General features: G+C 37.8%; 1 protein-coding gene across 3 annotated transcripts in view; it reads right to left on the reverse strand.

The window, feature by feature from the left end:
* Positions 1-5,000: 5,000 nt before the first annotated feature.
* LOC104613325 (2-oxoglutarate and iron-dependent oxygenase domain-containing protein CP2-like) overlaps positions 5,001-20,546 on the reverse strand; it is a 66,663-nt gene continuing 51,117 nt past the window's right edge. For 2 of the 3 annotated variants that reach the window (XM_010281099.3, XM_088902937.1), the window contains 3 exons: positions 19,829-19,947; positions 5,520-5,631; positions 5,001-5,435 (listed from right to left, as the gene is read on the reverse strand). In XM_010281099.3, the coding sequence (XP_010279401.1) occupies positions 5,400-5,435; positions 5,520-5,631; positions 19,829-19,947 (267 nt within the window). In that variant the 3' untranslated portion in view covers positions 5,001-5,399. Of the gene's footprint in view, positions 5,436-5,519; positions 5,632-15,356; positions 15,379-19,828; positions 19,948-20,546 lie in introns of those variants that run through there. The other variant, XM_088902938.1, reaches the window with a different exon arrangement.

Consider the following 20,546-nt stretch of genomic DNA (forward strand, 5'->3'; position numbering starts at 1 on the left):
ATTTGCAAACGAGAGCCTAGAGTCTTTGGTGGGTGCAGGTCAAAATGGATGCCACGACAAGGTGTTGACGTGATAGGCTGTTTCACTAACCCCAATACTTCAAACTCCTAAATAGAGACTAGATTCAGGGAAGCCTAGAGAAATATCTTGATTCATGGTTGAATGAAGTTGGCCCCGACCTGGCTGGGGCCTCCGTGGAGACTAGAGAGTTTGCCTTTTCTTAGAAAGCAGGCTGGGCTAGGTGAGGGTGGGTGGCGGCCTGGAGAAGCTTTTGGTCAGATTGAATGTTGATGAAATTAATAGATGGACTTCTATCAATTGACCACCGCTTCACTTTTTAGCTTTTATTTAATCCTCGTATAGTGAATATGGTCTATTGCTCAGACGACAAAAGCTACCTCCAAATCCCATATTCGATCCTTAGATCCTAAAGGACAGTAGGGCTAACTGTTCATTGTATGTGCAATTGGGTTTTGTGATACCAATAGCTAGCAGCTAATCATCTAATCTATGGAATCTTATCAAGACAAGAGAAATATTCAGTAGTAACCCTTGTCCTAGTTTACTGTTAGTATGATAGCTAGTACTGTTTTATCTTTGATAACTTAGTTGAAAATCTTACTAACTGAATTTTATACATCAGTAGATTCCATGCAGCAGATTCATCAGACGGGGAAATTAAAAAACAGTTCAAGTTTAATATCGCTGACCATCAACAACATGGATCATTATTTTTCAAAGAACATGTTTGAATTTTTCTTTTTTATCAGATTGAATTCCTTGGGTACACAAAGATAAACCTTCACCACATGAATTTCAAACTCAACATATCAATCAATGAAGGTATCATTAATTAGATTTTTTATGTGCCAAATAATCCATGCCCATTTATTAATTATATAATAGTAGATTTGGGGAGGAATTCTAGTGAGATTGATATAGAAGCCCAAGTCTATGACTTGGGTTTCGAGTCTGATAAACATCCTTTTGGAAAGCCACTGAAGACCCACATACCAAGATAGAAAGGAATACGTGAAGCAGTTGAGTCAACATAAAATAAAATAGGATAAATTGCTGAAACCCCCGTTAGAATTTATTAATGGCAATTACCTCCCATGGATTTTCGACATCACATCTCCGCTCCCGTAAGGCCCCACAGCACATCCCCACCATCTATTGGGAATATCTCCCGATGATGATTGGTACTATCATCGGGACACTGAGGGGATGTGCTGTGGGGCGAAGATGTAAAGTCTGAATTTTCAGACATTGGTGCAAGTAGACCCCCCTTTGTTAGAATCTTCTAAAAAGAGGCATTAAAACATTCATACAATTGCGTTAACCAAAATGTTTATTTTCAAGTTTTCTCTACATAACAATCATTACCCCAAACCCTTTCCATCTCTTTTCTGAAATTGATTTGTTTTCCAAATTTGTTTTTCATATCATTTGCTTAAAGGTAAAGCTACAACTTTAAATTCTCTTTTTCTTTTGATTTTCATAAAACTTATATTATTTTTTTCTATAAAAACTAGCCTCAATAATAACTGCATTGATATTTTAAACATTTTCATGCATTTTTTAGAGGATTCTAACAAAAGGAATTTAATTGCAACTGTGTCATAAATTTTAAGGGAAATGACTGCAATTAGCAAACTTTAGAAGAAGTTTTAGCAATGGTCCAAAATTTCAAGGGAGTTCTCACCAATTTACCCTATAAAATAAAAGCACTAGTGTTTGGGGCCCCCTATAGTAGAAAAGGTTTCCAAAACTAAAGCTAATGCCATACCAAAAATAAATAAAGAATATGTTTTGTGTTTATGAAGCCTCCGTTTATAATGCAGTACATGGTTCACCATATAGATCTCATTGAATAACTGATATTTTTCATTCACAATATTGATGGGAAAGTCTCAGTACATATCACTTTACAAAGGCCTCTGGAGTAAACTGAATATAGCACTGGAGACATGTAAGCAGACGATAGTATTGAATTAAAATTTCTTAATGAAATTGTTAATTTGGTAAGATATCGAGAAGTGTTTCTTGTATCATAATGAAAAGCTACTATGGATAATGTTGTTGTTGCTACTGGGACCGGTGTCTTATTTAATCAATGCATGTAGATGTAGAAATGAGCATGTGATGTGAGGTAGGTTGACCCATTAATTTTAAAAGCTGTAATGTGGGCAAGGTGCAAAGGATGCAATTTTTTCTTGCAACAAACAAAGAGCAGAAGAGTTGAAATCATGGTTTTTAGAACTGATTCGAAGACCGAACCGGTCAGAGTCTAGTTACCGGGTCAAACGGTTCAACCATTTGAACTGAATGTTCAGCCTATTCTGACAAAAAATTAAAAAAATTTTAAAAAATAAAAAATGGTCAAAACCATTCGAATGATTAACTGCCCGGTTCAGTGGTTTGCCGATCAAAATCAACGATTTTAAGAAAAAATCTGATTTTTGGAAAAAACAGACCTGACCGGTTCCCGGTTTTTCTGATCCGACCGCCCAGTCCGATCCGGTTTTGAAAACTATGATTGAAATCATTTACAGTTGTATTCGTAATACTGAGGGAAATTCGATATACATACACCATGACCCAGTATCCTCAGGTTCCTATAGAGGATTAGGAGTTGGAAAGAGAATTAAAAGAGAAAAATGTTTAAATCCCTAACTGTAGGATCGCTTAACAATGCATCCAGAATTTGGGTGATACAGAAATATGTTTTATTGTAATATTCTTTCTTTTTTTTGTCGATGAAAAGGTTACTTTCTTAAGATACTGTTCTAACTTGTACATCTACAGCGACTTGCAGTCGACATCACCTGACATCTCAGAAGCCTTTCACTAACAGCAGGTCCCTGTCCCACTAGTGTGTGCATAAACAGTCAATCAGCTGTTCCTACAAAAGCATTTGGTCCAAATTTCAGCAGAGCTTCAGTGTGTTTTATTTGCTACAAGCTACAAGTGGTATTTCTCTCGAGTTGTCAATGGACCGGACAGTTGAACCAGCTGTGAACTGGAGAATCGGTGAGCCAATAAATCCAGTAATTGGATAGTGGAACTGTGGAACAATCAAATTGTCGCTTAAACCAGTAAATTTTGACCAAGTGAGCTTTCGGGTTTTACATCCAGTCTAAATCTAACAACACTAGTTTCTGGCTTTATGCATCACGTATCTAATAAAGATTTTGATGGTTGCCCCATTTACAACAATAGCACAAGGCTTTTCACAGTCCCCCAACAAACCCTATAATAGCTGTGGAATCGCATGATATCTTTCTAGTGGAATCTCAGAAAGGAGCAACATAACACTGGTTCAGAAGCAGAATCCTGATCTCTCAAGTCACTGTAAATCATGTATACCCGTAGTTCATGTCATAGATTAATAGAAGTCATTACAGCAAAAAGAGATAAACAAGAAAAAAAAAACAACTTAATTGCTTTGGAGAGTCATTGCTTTGCACTGGTTAGGTACTGACCTTGACCTATCTTACACTTTGTTAAGTCAAAATTACACACAGATACACACGTATGCAGAGTTTGATTTCTTCATGTCACGGTATATCATGCATATCCATATGGTCAATGTTGTAGACTAACGAAGCCAATGCAACAAAAAGAAATAAACAAGAAAAACAAACCAACCTAATTGCTAGACTAACCATGCGTGTGTAATGTGTTTATGATTCTAACTTTAACAAAAATTTAAGATAGTTAATTAGGGGTGACAACGAGTCGAGCTTTTCACAAGCTTCTCGAACTTAATTCAGTGGCTCGATTATTAAACGAGCCAAGCTCGAACCTATTAGAGCTCGGCTCATGATGCTTGCAAGCCGGCTCGAATATATATATAAAATAAAATTATAAAAAATAATATATATAATAAAAATATTATAATTATTAATTATTATTAATTTTATTTTTTTTAATTTAAAATAAAAAATTATATATAATTTTTATTGTTATAAAATATTTTTTTTCAAAATCGAGTTCGAACCGAGCCGAGCCAAGCTCAAGTTTTTTTTTTTTTTTATAGAACCAAAAGGAACTATACAAGACATGGTAGCACGTCCCCAAACATCAGCAACACAGAGAAAAAAGAGGGGAAGGAAAAGAAGCTAAACTAAAATTAACGAACTCTGTTGAAACAAATAGAGATTCGTGTGCCAGTCAATCAGTCGCCTGGTTTGCCTTCGGATAAATATGCCTATACACCAGACCTCTTCAAAACTCGTCATTTAGCTTGATGCAGTTCTTGTTGATGTGTCTTATCTTCTAAAGAGCTAGGATCTTCTACTTGAGACACAAAAAGTGCCCCTTAAAGAAATAAAACAAAAATCCCATAAGAGGAGCAAAATAACAAAAGATATAAGAAAAAAAAATCCCTTGTATGTTTCTAGCAAAATGCGTGCACAAGGAGTGAATTAGTTTAATGTTGGCTACCGAAAGTAAGGCTCAAAATATCATTACGTATCGGCCCATATTGGCCAATACATTACATACCATGGCCTTCCCAATACACCCCTACAGGGGGCGTTTTGGGTCAGAGCATGATTCAGAGGGTAGCCGGTCTTAAACCGACCCCTCTGAACCAAATTCGAAATAAAAAAAAACACCGATACAGGCCTGTATCGATATTGAACCTTGACCGAAAGGGTGGCCAACGAGAAAGTCACAAGGTCGGCAAGAAGGATGAGTGCAATTTATCCTATTTTGCACATGAAAAAGGCTCGTGCCACCATCTAATAAGTTTTTCTTCGTTTCTTTTTTTTCCTTTTCTTGATTTTTCGGTAGTGCTCTAATAGATTAAAGACTAGTCATCCATAGTGAGCCATTTCGTCCACAGATTTTAGCTTTTCGATGATCATGCCAACTAACAATTTCCATTCAAACGAGATCAAATTCTTGGTTGACATATCAACATCGTTTGACAATAATTTAGGATTTGATATTCAGAGAAGAGTGCTTGTGCACATGAAACGTTTAGACCCGGGTTTCTTAGACATAGTAAGGGAAATTCAGCTTCAACCAAAGGATTTATAAATGTTGACAAAATCAAGGTAGAAATGCAATGGCTAACCCTCCTTGGGCCTTTGGAAGAACTGAAAGGTGTGTCATCCTTACAATCACCCAATTTCAACAGTTTGCTTTTCTACAGAGGGAACAAAACATGATCAAATTGCAAATTCTGGGCCATCTAATAGATAGGACAACATGCCATTCACTTGACAAATTCGAATCTACGGTCATCTCCAACCTAGATGAAGCACTGAAGGAAAAGAAAACAAACAAATCTCCCCCATGCATTACCAACAAGAGTGCTCTGGTTTCTTCATCTGGGATGAGACCTCTGTATTTTACAATCGCCCAGCATATATTACAAAAGCTATAGCTTAGATCATTGATTCTCCTTCTCTCCTAAAAAGTTCCTGCACAAAAACCAATGCATAAATATTTCAACCTTAACAACAATATTTGGTGACTTTCATCAAGATATATAGAATGTTCTTTACCAGCTTGCTAGCAGCAACTGACTGACGCTGCCTTTCCTTCTTCTCACGTTGGCACTCTCCACACCAGCTAGAGAAATCCTTCTGATACTTCTTCAGCTCTCGGAAAACTGAACTGCAAAAAGATGTGAATGCAATTTAAGTTTACTAACAAACTGAATGGTGAAATTCTTAGGAACAGCTTAAAGATGTAAGGACCCTTGGACAACATGAAAATAAATAAAACCTAAGAAATAAATATAACATTAAGGCTGCATTTGGCATTCCTTATTTTAAGGACTCGTCAAAATTTAAACAGGATATGTTGGATCTTTGTTTTTAGTAATAGTCATGCAATGATTGACAATTGACAGAAGTATCATACCATCTTCCTGGTCAGTAAATTTTGATATCTCATATCACCTTTTTCAAAAAAGAAAGAAGAAACTACCTGTCTAAATATGGAATAGGACATTGTGATGTCTGTTTATGCTGCATTTGGCATTCCTTATTTTAAGGACTCATCTCCCTTCTAAATAAGGAATGCCAAATGCAGCATAAACAGACATCACAATGTCCTATTCCATATTTAGACAGGTAGTTTCTTCTTTCTTTTTTGAAAAAGGTGATATGAGATATCAAAATTTACTGACCAGGAAGATGGTATGATACTTCTGTCAAGTGTCAATCATTGCATGACTATTACTAAAAACAAAGATCCAACATATCCTGTTTAACAGTACTTTTATACCTCAGTTAACAATATAAAACACCAAAGCAGCACAAGTTGCTCTGGTTGTCAGTGTCAACTAAATATTGACATATGACTTTTGGACTACTCTCAACTCCAAGGTATCCTTCCAAATCTGTACAGGAATCCAGAATACTTGTTTCTCAGCTCTCCATTGAACAATCTAGCAGGTGATTTGTGCTTTAGGCTCAGTTTGTTTGCAGTGCGAATTTCATTTGCACTAATGTAAATGCATGGGACTGCAAATAGGGTGAGTGTAAATTCTGGTCTACTTTTGCTTCAGATTTGACTGTCTTATTTGTTTGTTGAGAAGTAAATGATGTGATCCCCACCTTATATGGAGAATGGAAATGGGAGGATTATTTGTTTTAGTGGGGTGAGAAGCAAGATGATCTGATCCCAACTTTATACGAGAGAGTATTGGTGTAAGGTAGTGCAAATTTGCATCAGCTTTAGGATGCAAAGTTTGTACTGCCAGTGAGCACAAGTGAGACCAAAAGTATAAATTTGTATCAGGTTGGAAACTGAACCAGGTGCGCAATTTGTATCCAGTTCAGATTTGCACTGCAAACAAACAGAGCCTTAAGCAGTGTTTAGCACAAGGCACAAAAAAGGTGCAAAAACCATTTTGCACTCAAGGCACAAAATTAAAAAAATATATAAAAAATAAATTACAAAAAAGTAAAAATTTCAAAAAAAAATTAAGAAAATATTAAAAATAGTATTAATTAAAAAAAGCCTATTAAGTATTAACTCAAATTTAAATACATAAACATAACATATAAAACATATTCAAAGTGAAAATGCAAAAACAAAATAAATAAATAGCATACAAAACATATTCAAGCATGTCAAACTTTTAATTTCTTTATTTGTTTGTCAATCGCATTATTTCAAATAGTTAATGAGATGTTACATCTTTCATTCTTAATTCTACAAGTTGTCTATGGACCAAGCTCTTAAAATTCTTAATCCCTAAAAAATAATTTTATAATTTTGAATTTTTGATTATCTTTTATTAGGATGAATGATTGAGTAACATTGGCAAATCAAATAGGGGGCGAGTTACACATCAGGTTGCGAATGGAAGAAGGAAGAACTTCATTTCTTTGCTCTGAGAATGGCACAATTACACGTTAGGAGGAAATTGCAAAGGAATTTGCGGACCATTTTAAATCTATCTATAGAAAATCAGCACAAGGAAGATGGAAATTAGAAGGCTTGGAGTGGCCAACTGTGGAATTTTCACTGAGGGAACTGGAGAGAAGATTTGATAGGGAAGAGGTGAAGGAAGCTATTTTTTCTATGAATAGGATTAAGGCTCTTGAGTTTGATGGATTCTATATGGCTTTCTATCAGACTGTTGGGAGTGGTTAAGCGGGGATTTGATGAAAGTCTTTGAGGAATTTTATCAGAGGGATTATCAGTAGAGGTGTTAATGCTACATTCATTGCCTTAATCCCTAAGAAATCAGGAGCCTGTCATCCCAAGGTCTTTAGACCAATCAGTTTGGTAACCAGCCTATATAAGATCTTAGCCAAAGTCCTATTTTTGCGGTTAAAAAAGGTTCTCCCTTCAATTAACTCTCAGTTCCAAGGGGCTTTCATTCAGGATAGGCATATCTCATACCAAATACTCATTGCCAATGAATGTGTGCAAATTGGATTTGGATAAAGCTTAAGATTTTGTAGATTGGGAGTTCCTACTTGAAGCTTTGGTGAATTGTGGTTTTGGTGCTAAATGGTGCAAATGGATAAAATGATGTTTGCAATCTTGCCACTTCTCAATATTGGTGAATGGGGTGGTGAAAGATTTTTTTTGGTGCCATTAGGGGTTTGAGGCAAGGGGATCCTCTTTCCCCCTTCTTATTCACTCTCATAGCAGAAGTGTTCAGCAGGTCAATTTCAAAAGCCGATGAAGTGGAACTATTAAAGGGGTGGAAGATAGGAAGGGATAGGGTAGTGATAACTCACCTACAGTTTGTAGACAACATTATCATCTTTTGTGAATATGAAGATGGGTTAGGAGCCAGGAATGTTAGGATGTTGGTGAGTCTTTTTGAGAAAGCAACGAATTTAAAGGTCAATTTAAATAAGAGTTGTGGTGGTTGGGGTCAATTTGGAGTAGGAGGATTTAGATCTATGGGCGGGGGAATTAGGGTTTCTGTCTAATGAGTGGCCACTGAAGTATTTGGGTCTTCCTCTTGGAGAAAACCCGAGATCTTTAAGTTTTTGGAACCCAGTGGTGAAGTTTGAAAAGAAGTTGGTTGTGTTATTCTCTGGGGGGTAGAATAATAACACTCATTAAGTCCACCTTAACAAATCTCCCTATGTACTACTTATCTGTGTTTCGCATGCCCCAAACCATTATTAAAAGGTTAGAAAAACTAATGAGGGATTTTTTGTGAGAACCAGGGGAGGCAAAGAAAGATCATTTAATTAGATGGGAGGTAGTGTGCAAAAGGAAAGAGTCGGGAGGTTTAGGTTTAAGGAGATCGAAAGAGAAAAACTCGGCACTCCTAGGAAAATGGATTTGGAGATTTACACGGGAACATAAAAACTATGGCATAAGGTGGTGGCTAGCATTCATGGGCTCTCAGAGAATGGCTGGGATGTTGGAGTTTCTAGTAGGGCGTCCAGTGCCTCTCCATGGAAAGCCATTCACAAAGTTCTTCCCCTCTTCCTAGCTCAAATCAGGTTTGATCTCAACTCAAGCAATAAAATTAAATTTTGGGAAGACCTATGGGTGGGTGAAGCTCCCCTAAAGGAATCTTTTTCTTCTATTTATGCACCATCTTCATTCAAAGGCAAACTAGTTTCAGATTTTTTTATTCTCTCACCCTCTCCCTCCGGTTTTGGTTGGAATTTGAGTCTGCAGAGATATGTGAGAGATTCAGAGTTGGACCTTGTATCAAATCTTTCGCAAATTCTTGATGGGGTTTTCTTTGACACTAGAAAAGGAGATGATCATTTCTGGACTTTGAGTTTTTTACTTCCGGTTCTAGACTTTGAGTTTTTGACTTCCTCCACTCCACCTCCTTTATCTTTCCCATGTAAAGAAATTTGGTGTCGACATATTCCCCCCAAGATAGGTGCTTTTTGTTGGGAGGTCTTCCATGGGGCAATCAATACTTGTGACATTACAGAGAAAGAGACCAAGATGGTGCCTCTCCCCAAACTGGTGCTACCTATGCGAATGTCATGGTGAAACTGCTTATCATGTTCTTATCTCTTGCCCTTTCAGTGCAGGTGGAACACTCCAGGTAGTCTGGAGAGGTTTTTGACCCTTCTACTATCAGGTGGCCAAAAAGAGAGAGGGGGGGTAATGTGGAGATGTACGAGGGAAGCAATCATATGGACCATTTGGGAGGAAAGAAACCTGAGAATCATTGAGGAAAAGAAAAGAAGCAAGGAAGTTGTGATAGAAGGGGTTATGGCCTATGGTAAGGGTGGTACATGGGGTTAAGACAGACTTTAGTCATGATGATTTAACCAAGAACTGGAAGATAATAGCAACTTCTTCTCGTTCAAAGAGGAAATTGGGATCCACTGGTGAATGGCTTCCTTAAACTAAATTTTGAGGGAAGCAGTTTGGGTTTGGGCAATCCAGGGCCCTCTGGAATAGGAGGGGTGATGAGAGATGACAGTGGAGCAATTTTGGGACTATATTCCTGCCCTCTTAGCCCAGGAGACTCCATAACAGCAGAATGGAATACTATGGCATTTAGGATACAAAAAGCTGTTGAAATAGGAGTCAATAAATTGATAATAAAAGGAGATTCAAAGGTACTTTCAGAATGAGATAAAAAAGATCAGAACTCAAAAGATTGATAAGTAATAGGCAGGTGGAATTTCAGTGGGTCCCAAGGTCAGCTAATAATATTGCAGATCAACTAGCAAAACAAGGGGTTACAGGATGCAGTGCTTTTGGGCTCATTTGTAATGATTTAGTCATTCTTATTGTTGTGTTTTCTTGTTGCTTATCTGTGTAATGGGGTATCCAAGGCTGCCCAATCTTTTCCCTTCTAATTAATAAATTTTTCTTGGTATTTATCAAAAAAATTGAATAGAGGGTCATCGGAGCTTCGGTGAGCAAGCAAACCAAAGAGGAGTAGATTCCCCTATTTGCTAATGTCTTTTTTTTGGAAAAAGGTAACGTAATATTTATTGAATCAAAAGCTACACAAACAAGCTGAGATCAGTCCCAGAAAGGCCGACTGAACAATTCAGCAATTGCATATTCCACCAAGAACTGGAATGAAAAACAACAGACAAATTACAATTTCTGAACTCCTAAGAGACTGACACCCAAGAGATTAATTTGCCCACAGCTTTCTGGATAACCTCTTCAAGACTTAAAGCCTTATTACAGAAGCCTACTATTCCTCTCAGACCAAATGGACCATAAGACAGCACTAGGAATAGTCTTCCACACTATCTTTCTTTTCTTGTTAAGCCCATTAAAATTCCAGCAACACAAAAGCTCCTTTACCGGACTTGGCATAACCCATCTTAAGTTCATAGATTCGAAGAAGTGATTCCACAGTTGAGAAGAAAACGGGCAGTGAATGCACAAATGATCAGTAGATTCAGAATTGTTCCCACACAAACTGCATGAAAGGTCCAAAAGCTGAATGCCCCTTCTCAGAAGATTAGCTCTAGCCAGACATTTATTCAGAACCATAGTCCATACTAGAAAGTTGGATTTAGATGGGCTAATGGGATTCCACACCTTATGACAAGGAAAATCAGTAACACCCATTCTACAAAGTTTGGAATCCAAAGACTTGACAGAGAAAACACCATCTGGATTCCACTTCCAATACCACTTATCTTCTGAGCAGAAATCAACCTCTTGAGTCTGAAGAATAGTTAACATGTTCATTATCTCATCCAGCTCCTAGTCGAAAAGGTTCCTTCTAAAGGTAGGGGACCAAAAAACTGAATCTCCAGATAAGCTGCAATACTCAGCAACAGAAGCCTCTTGGTTAGATACACACTGAAAGAGGAGAGGAAAAGATTCAGCAAGGGGGCCATCCAAGCACCAAGAATCCTTCCAAAACTTGGTTCTACTACCATTGCCGACCTTAATTGAGATCCCATCAGCAAGAACAGAGAAGTTCTTCATTATCCCTTTCCAGAGAGAATTTCCCCAACTGGGAGGAGGGTCCCTAGTTCTCCAGCTGCCCCACTCCACCCCATACTTACCAGCAATGAGAGATCTCCACCAAGCATCATTTTCAGCCACAAATCTCCAAATCCACTTATAGAGAAGGGCAGAATTAAAAGTTTTCAACTTCCTTATGCCTAAACCACCTTCATCCTTGAGGAGGCAAACTTGATCCCAACTAACAAGATGAATTTTTTTCTCCTCTTCCCAACCCCTTCAAAGAAAATTCCTTTGAAGTTTTTCAAGCTTTCTTGCAACTTTGTTAGGAATAGGGAAAAGGGAGAGGAGATAGGTAGGTAAATTGAATAGTGTGCTCTTAATCAAAGTCACCCTACCCCCAAAAGAAAGGTATTTTGCATTCCAAGATGCCAATTTTCTCTCCATTCTTTCAATAACCGGGTCCCAAATTGAAGATAGCCCACAACTCGTCCCCCAAAGGAAGACCCAAATATTTAACCGGAAGGGACTCAATCTGACATGCCAGTTGGACACCCAAATCTCCGCACAATCAGCTAAGTTGGAAACCTAACCCACTGGAATGATTTGACTTTTATTCCTGTGGAAAAATAAAGATGAAGAGAAGAAGAAATGAAGAGGGAGAGTAGAAGAAATACTTCTATATTGATAATGTGTTGATAAAACATGTTGAGCATACAACTTAAATAAGAAAAGATAGGAGAGACAAACTCCTAGGATCTCTCTCAATTAGGGATTGATTAAACCTTTCCCTTAATCCTAGGATATGACTTTCCTAATTTTATTCAAATCTAATCTTTCCTAAATTTATTCAAATCTGTAATCAAATCAAATCTGTAATCAATCAAATCAAATCTTTCTAAATTTGCAGCAAATCATATCTTTCTTAATTTGCCGCAAATCATATCTTGCTAATACTCCCCCTCAAGTTGGTGCAAAGATATCTATCATGCCCAACTTGCTAACTTGAAGTTCAAATGGCTGTCTCAACAAGCCCTTAGTCAAAACATCTGCAACTTGCTGCGTGGTTGGTACAAACAGAGTGCAAATTATTCCTTCTTCGAGTTTCTCCTTTATAAAGTGTCTGTCAATCTCAACATGTTTAGTCCTGTCATGAAAAACCAGATTATGAGCAATGCTGATAGCTGCCTTGTTATCACAATACAGTTTCATAGGAAAACTCACTGGTCTCTTAAGATCTGCTAGCACCCTCTTTAGCCAAAGAACCTCACACACTCCTTGAGCCATTGATCTGAATTTAGCCTCAACACTACTTCTAGCAACTACACTTTGCTTCTTGCTTCTCCAAGTAACTAAATTGCCCCAAAGAAATGTGCGATACCCCGAAGTTGACATTCTATCAGTGATTGAGCCTACCCAATCCACATCTGTATACACTTCGATCCCTCTCTTCTCATTTTTCTTGAAGAAGAGTCATTTTCCTGGTGTGCCTTTTAGATACTTAAGAATTCGATACACAGCTTCAAGATGTTCTTCGTACGAGGAGTGCATAAATTGACTCACCATGCTCACAGCAAAGGCAATGTCAGGACGTGTATGTGGCAAGTAAATCAATCTTCCTACCAACCTTTGGTATCTACCTGCATCTACTGGAACACCATCTTTAACTTCTCCGAGTTTAGCCTTAACTTCTATCGGAGTGTCTGAAGGTTTGCATCCACTCATTCCAGTTTCTTTCAAGAGGTCTAGAATATATTTTCGTTGCGAAACCACAATGCCCTTCTTTGATCTAGCCACTTCCATTCCAAGAAAGTACCTTAGCTGGCCTAAGTCTTTAATCTCAAATTCCTTGGCTAAGCTTTGCTTTAGTTTGCTCATCTCTTCAATATCATCTCTAGTCAAGATTATGTCATCAACATAGACAATCATAACCGATACCTTGTCTTTGGTGGATCTTTTTGTGAAAAGAGTATGATCAGATTGTCCTTGACTATATCCTTGATTTTTAACGAACCTTGTGAATCTTTCAAACCAGGCTCTGGGAGATTGTTTAAGTCCATATAGAGACTTTTTTAGCTTTCATACCTTAGTTCCAAACTTCTCAGTGAAACCAGGTGGAGGCTCCATATATACTTCTTCTTCCAAGTCTCCATTCAAAAAGGCATTCTTCACATCCAACTAATTCAGTGGCCAGTCAAGGTTGGCTACAACAGATAAGAGTACTCGAACTGTATTTAGTTTCGCCACTGGAGAAAAGGTCTTAGAGTAGTCCACTCCATACGTCTGAGTAAAGCCTTTAGCTACTAGCCGAGCCTTATATCTCTCCAAGGATCCATCTGAGTTGTACTTCAGAGTGAACACCCATTTACATCCAACAACTGTCTTTTCATCCGGCAGATCCACTTTCTCCTAAGTAACATTCTTTTCCAAAGCTCTCATCTCCTCAAAAACAACTTCTTTCCACTCAAGAACATTTAGAGCCTCCTAGATACTGTTAGGAATGGATACACTAGACACTTGTGAAATAAAGGCACAATATGAAGGTAAAATATTTTTGTAAGATACAAAATTTGACAGAGGATGTTTTGTACAAGACCTAACACCTTTCCTAAGAGCAATGGGAAGATCAAGCTGACTGGAAGAATTAGAATTACCTAGAGGAATATTTTCAGGTATCTTTGGAGAATTATCATGAATTTCATGATCCACCCTCAAATCAGATTCTTGTTGATGCTGCGGAATAGTGCCTCTCCTTTTCAATGCTAGATGTTCCCTTGAATATACAAGGCCTTTATACTGTTTCACACGCATCTCTATTGTTTCAGCTTTTTTATTTTGAGATGGCATCACCGAAGGTTGTTCATTTTCAATATTTAATTCATTTGTTTCCACTGATTTTGTATTTTCTGCCTCGCTTTCTTTCGGTGACTGGTTGTGAGGAATATCATTATGGACAAGTTCAAACATTAAATCAGAACCATCTAAAAGACCATCTTCACTAGTGTTGCTCTCCCCCTAAAGATGGGAGTGTCTGTAGTATGAGGTTCCTTCAAAGAATGTGACATCCATAGTCACAAACATCCTTTTCAAAATTGGACCAAAGCATTTGTAACCTCTTTGATTAGTGGGGTAGCCTACAAAAATACATTTATGTGCTTTTGTATCAAGTTTTGAACATTTAGGATCATGGTTATGAACAAAGGCCACACTTCCAAAAATTTTTAAGGGAATGTTTGTCATTAGCCGAGAGTTTGGAAAACAGTCAATGAAAACCTGTATGGGTGTTTTAAAATCCAAAATTCGTGTAGGCAGTCTGTTAATCAAATAAGTGGCTGTTAAAACGGCTTCTCCCCAAACAAAACTTAGGGCTCTAGCAACTTCAAGGAGATGTTTGTTTTTCCTTTCAGCCACCCCATTTTGTTGAGGTATATTATTACACGAACTTTGGTGTACAATTCCTTTCTCAGCAAAAAAATTCCCTAACACATTGTTAAAAAATTCCTTTCCATTATCACTTCGAAAAATTTTAATCTGAGTCTGAAATTGTGTTTGAACCATGATATAGAAAGTTTTAAACACAGTTTCAGCATCTGATTTCTCTTTTAAAAGGAAAACCCAAGTGACCCTAGTATGATCATCAATAAAAGTAATGAACCAACGCTTTCCAGAAAGAGTTGTTACTCTAGAAGGACCCCAAACATCACTGTGAATCATGGTAAATGGTTTTGATTTTTTATATGGTTGGGACGGAAAAACAACACGATGATGTTTTACTAATTCACAAGATTCACACTTAAAACACGAATGATTTTTATTCATGAATAACTTGGGAAATAGATGCTTTAAACATTGAAAGCTAGGATGTCCTAACCGATAATGCCATAACAAAACTTCACTGTCACTAGAAACAGAGATAGAGCTTAAACAAGTCTGTCGGTCTTGCCTTCCAAAGGTTGATCCTTTATTAAAGAGGTAGAGGCCACCATCCAGTTTAGCACCCCCAATCATCTTCCCCGAGGTTAAATCCTGAAATTCACAACAAGAAGACCAAAAATTAACCCGACAATTATGATCAAGGGTTAGTTTTGCTGACAGATAAGAGATTGTATGATAGGTTAGGAACATGTAGAACATATTTAAGGTTTAGAGAAGGAGAAATAGACACAGTTCCTTTCCCAACAACAGTAGCAAAGGAACCATCTGCAATTTTAACCTTTTGACTCCCTGCACAAGGTGTATATGAAGAGAAGAATTGTGAAGTGCCGGTCATATGATCAGTGGCACCTGAATCTAATATCCAGGAGCCATTAGATTTGGTACAAGCAATGGCTGTAGTGAAAAAATTACCTGACTGGGCTAGAGAGCAGGATGGGTTAGAGTTTCTTAACGATTGAGATTGAAACATTTTATATAAGTGCTCTATTTGTTCCTTTGTGAAAGGAAGAGTCTCCGAGGATGATTGCTGCCCTGGATCCGAATTGCTAAATTGAAGCGCGCGGACATCTCCCCCTGACTTGTTGTCACTGTCTGATTTTTTCTTCCACATTCGGGTATTCAGTTCAAACAGTTGTGAATGATTGTCCAGATCTGAATAGGTTTCCCTAACAGCTTCCCACACATCACGAGTAGTCGGCAGGAACATGAATGGTTTTCCAACCACAGGATCCATAGAGTTGATCAGCCAGGTGGTAACCATAGAATTTTCAGAACGCCACTGCCTGTACTTTGGATCATCAGTGGTTGGCGGTTTAACTTCGCCATTCAAATAGCCGAGTTTCCCTTTGCCGTCAATCACCAACCACACGGACTGAGACCACTCAAGATAATTCTTTCCATTCAATTTGTGAATGGTAATTTGAAGAGAATTGTCAGAAAGAGAGATGGCTGCTGACTGAATACCTCCCTCCAAAGATGTCACACCACTGGTAGCATCCGAAGAGGCTGAACCAGAGCCAACCATGGCGGCCTTAAAATTCATGATCGAACCCTAAAGCTCTGATACCATGTGGAAAAATAAAGAGGAAGAGAAAAAGAAATGAAGAGGGAGAGTAGAAGAAATGCTTTTGTATTGATAATGTGTTGATAAAACATGTTGAGCATACAACTTAAATAAGAAAAGATGGGAGAGACAAACTCCTAGGATCTCTCTCAATTACTCCTAGAACCTCTCTCAATTAGGGATTGATTAAATCTTTCCCTTAATCCTAGGATATGACTTTCCTAATTTTATTCAAATCTAATCTTTCCTAAATTTATTCAAATCTGTAATCAAATCAAATCTATAATCAATCAAATCAAATCTTTCTAAATTTGCAGCAAATCATATCTTTCTTAATTTGCCGCAAATCATATCTTGCTGACAATTCCAATTGACTTTAAGGACAAAAACCACCTCAAACCAAGAGAAGATCTCAAGAATTAAGTCCACTTGGGAGGGAGAAGCATCCACAAAAAAAGTATCAACTGCAAATTGGAGAATGTTAACCTTCTCCCCCTCCAAAGTAATTGCAAAACCTTCCCACTCACCAAAGTGAGGATCTCCATTACACATATAAATAGTAATGGAGATAGGGGATCACCCTATCTAAGACCCCTGGAACTATCAAAGAAGCCTACAAATTGTCCATTAATCAAGACTAAACATTTTGGAGAGGTGATACATACTTTTATCCAGTTCCTCCATTTCTGCCCAAAATTCATCTGTTGCAACATAAGATCAACACATCTCCAGTTGACATGATCATAAACCTTTTCAATATCAAGTTTATAGATCAGCCCTGGGGAACCTTCTCTTCTTCTTGAATGAATTAGCTCATTGGCAATCAGAACTGAATCAAGCATTTGTTTACCCGAAACAAAGGCACTTTGATTGTTAGAGATAGCACTACCTAGAGCCCCTTTCATTCTCTCAGCAAGGACTTTGGCTAAGATTTTATAGAAGATATGCAGAAGACTAATCGGCCTGAAATCTTTTATGTTCACTGCACCTTCAATCTTCGGAACAAGGGTAATAAAGGTAGTGTTTAAACTCCTCTGCAAAGAACCTCTCTCATAAAAGCCATGAAAGACATTAAGAATATCCTGTTTCACAAAGTCCCAACATTAATATAGAAAAGATTTGTAAGTCCATCTGACCCCGGGGACTTTTCATCTGCCAACATCTTAATTGTTGCTTTTATTTCCTCCTCCATGAAAGGTCTTTCAATGAAGGTGGACTACACATCACTCAACTGTTTAAAGGGAAGGGACCTAGGAAATGGTCTGAAGAACCAGGATTCTTTATAAAGTTTTTTATAAAAGCTGGTTGCCACTGTCTTCATGTTTGCCTCAGATTCCCCCACCCTACCCTCCCCTTCCAACCTAGTAATTACGAAAGCTCTGGCTCTTGCATTTGCCATTTTATGGAAGAAGTACACATTTCTATCCCCCTCTTTTAGGCAAATCACTTTAGATCTTTGTCTCCATTTGATTTCATCCGTCACGGCCAATTTATCATACTTCAACTTCGCCTGAGATCTTTTCAATCTACATCCTCTGATAAAGGACCCAACTCTTCTGTTGAACCAATTTCCTTTATGGTACTCAAAAGAGCTTTCTTTTCCGTTTCTAAGTTCATGCCTTTCTCCAATTTCCAGATCTTTAACCTTGCTTTAATGGCACCCAATTTTTTTGCCAGAATGAAAGAGCTGGATCCCATTACCTATAGTTCTTCCCACACTGTCTTCAACAAAGGAGTAAGATTAGCATCTTCAAACCAAGCATTCTCCATTTTGAAAGGGGCTTTTACTCTATCTTTGGCACCACAGGCTAGCTGAATTGGAATGTGATTTGAAACTGGCCTAGGAAGGGCAATCTGCTTAAAGTTAGGAAAGAGATCATCCCAATTAGAAGTAACCAAAAACCTATCCAATCTCACAAGAGTAGGGATATCTTGATTATTGGTCCAAGTAAACCGACTACCATGGAGAGGTAAATCAATCAATTCAAATCTGTTGATGAAGTCAGCAAACTGAGCCATATCCCTGGATCTTCTCCCTCTGGAATTTTTCTCTTCAGCAGACAAAGTGACATTAAAATCACCACCAATAACCCATGGATAAGACACATTTCCCCTCACCACAGCCAGTTCCTCCCAAAACTCCTCCCGTAGATTTCGATCAGTAGACCATAAACATTTGTGGCTTGACAAATATTCCCATCTGCAAATTTCAGAACTAGAGAAACCAAAAAGTTTCCAATGTGAGAGGAGATCAAGCTACAAACCGACAGATCCCACATGCTTAGCAGCCCTCCTGCACTCCCAACTGACATTTTTAAAAGATAACTAAAACTATAAAATCAATTTTTAGGGATTAAGAATTTTAAGACCCTAACATGGCTTTGTCTGGGCTTGCCTCAAGGGGCTTGGTCGAGGTCCAGGGGCAAAGCCCCCGACCCAACCATAATGATTAAAAAACACCAAAAAGCACAAAAAATGAAAAAGGTGCACGCGTGGGCTGAGGTGCAAGGTACACCAGGCCATGTCTTTTGAAAGTGGTGTGTCTTTTAAATCACTGGCCTTAGGAAGAGTTTTCTCAAGTTTAACTCTCTTCAACCGTTATATTCTAGTTTGTCAAATCACAATCTCACTTGTTGAAGGAGATAATGCTTCAAATGCTACTAGTCCAAGAATGAGTTCTGGTTGATTGATCACATGATTATTACAGCTGAGAGTTTCATTCTTTAAGCACTCAAATTATTTCATCTTTCTCTTGTGTGTGCACATTTGTGCCTTGGGTGGCACCATCAGGTGTTAAGAAAGTCAAAATCTTATTAAAAAAAGGAGAATATAGAACATACAGAACACCAGAAAAACAAAAGTAGAACAAAAGCAGTGTCTATACAATAAGTTAATTATCTATATATCATTAAGATGTAAGATATTCCAGAAACCCTCCCAAAGAAAATCTATCAAGGTCTTCATGTGTGGAAGAGCCAAAATCTGATCTGTAAATAAGAGTCCTATTGCACATAGCCATCTATTATATTGGACCATTCCTTCCCATTGTTTTTCTGTTCCTCTCTGCTGCTTTGATGCAAGAGAGACAAAAATAGGATGAAAGGCTAGAGAAAGAAGCTTCTGTAAAATTAAGAATGTCTCTACAAGATAACTCCACCTTCTACCTTCAAGTAATTTAAGCTAGCAGGAATACATACTTTTTATCCATTCTTCATTTTTCATCCCCCGCCCCCCCCCCCCCCCCTGGTTTTTGTGCAAACTGTTGTTTTAAGCACCTGCAGTAATGATGCACTGTATTGTGGTACAAATTAAAAGAAATAGAACACCAAGTTATATAAAAATCACAGACGAATAACAAATTCAAATAGCTTGATTAGGATGAAATTATAATTTGTTGAAAAATATATGCTACCGAAGCTGAGAGGATGTTTCAACTCAAGGATATAGAAGGCAATAAAGATGTAAAGGATAAAATACCTTCTGCACCATAGAAGTAAGTTGATCCTATGCCCAGATGTTGTGGCTCTAGCACCATGCCGGTGACGACCACGATGAAGCACAGCTTGTCCAGGGACATGTGAATAGTCTAAGATTTCCTATTAATGTAGCAAAAACCTTCATTAAAGAGTGAATAACAACTTAGTAGAAATCTGCAAGAAGCAACAATAATACTGAATATATATATATATATATATAAACAGGAATTCATTAGATTAATAAAAAAATTAGTTACAGCACTCCAGAGAGAGATAAAAAGGCTTAACTCTCTGAGAGCACAACAAAAAAACTTAGAATACAGCCCAAAACATTTGGTCCCTTCTCACCCCCTGCGTTGCCAAAGCATCTGTGCAAATGTATTTGCTGTTCTCTTCACCCACTGAAATTGGATTTCCAGCCCCCTAGCTAGCCATTTAATTTCCCTCTTGTTAACAGCTGTTATTTTTCCTATGTATACCGCAGGGGTACCATTGTACTTTTACTCTTTTTTATTTTAGTTGCTGTAACCCTAGTGTATATATATTAAAAAAGCTGCGCCGCCAGCAGCATCTTTTGCTCTCAGTTTTCTCTTCTCTCTCTTTTCTCTCTTCTTCCATTCTTCTCTCCTGCATAACATGGTATCAGAGCGGGACTATCAGATCTGGAAGGAGAAGTCAAGTTAACAGTTTTTTTTCTTCTTCACACCAGATTTCCAGAT

Source organism: Nelumbo nucifera, chromosome 4 (assembly GCF_055504915.1).
Source record: "Nelumbo nucifera cultivar China Antique chromosome 4, China Antique-T2T, whole genome shotgun sequence".
Lineage (NCBI taxonomy): Eukaryota > Viridiplantae > Streptophyta > Magnoliopsida > Proteales > Nelumbonaceae > Nelumbo > Nelumbo nucifera.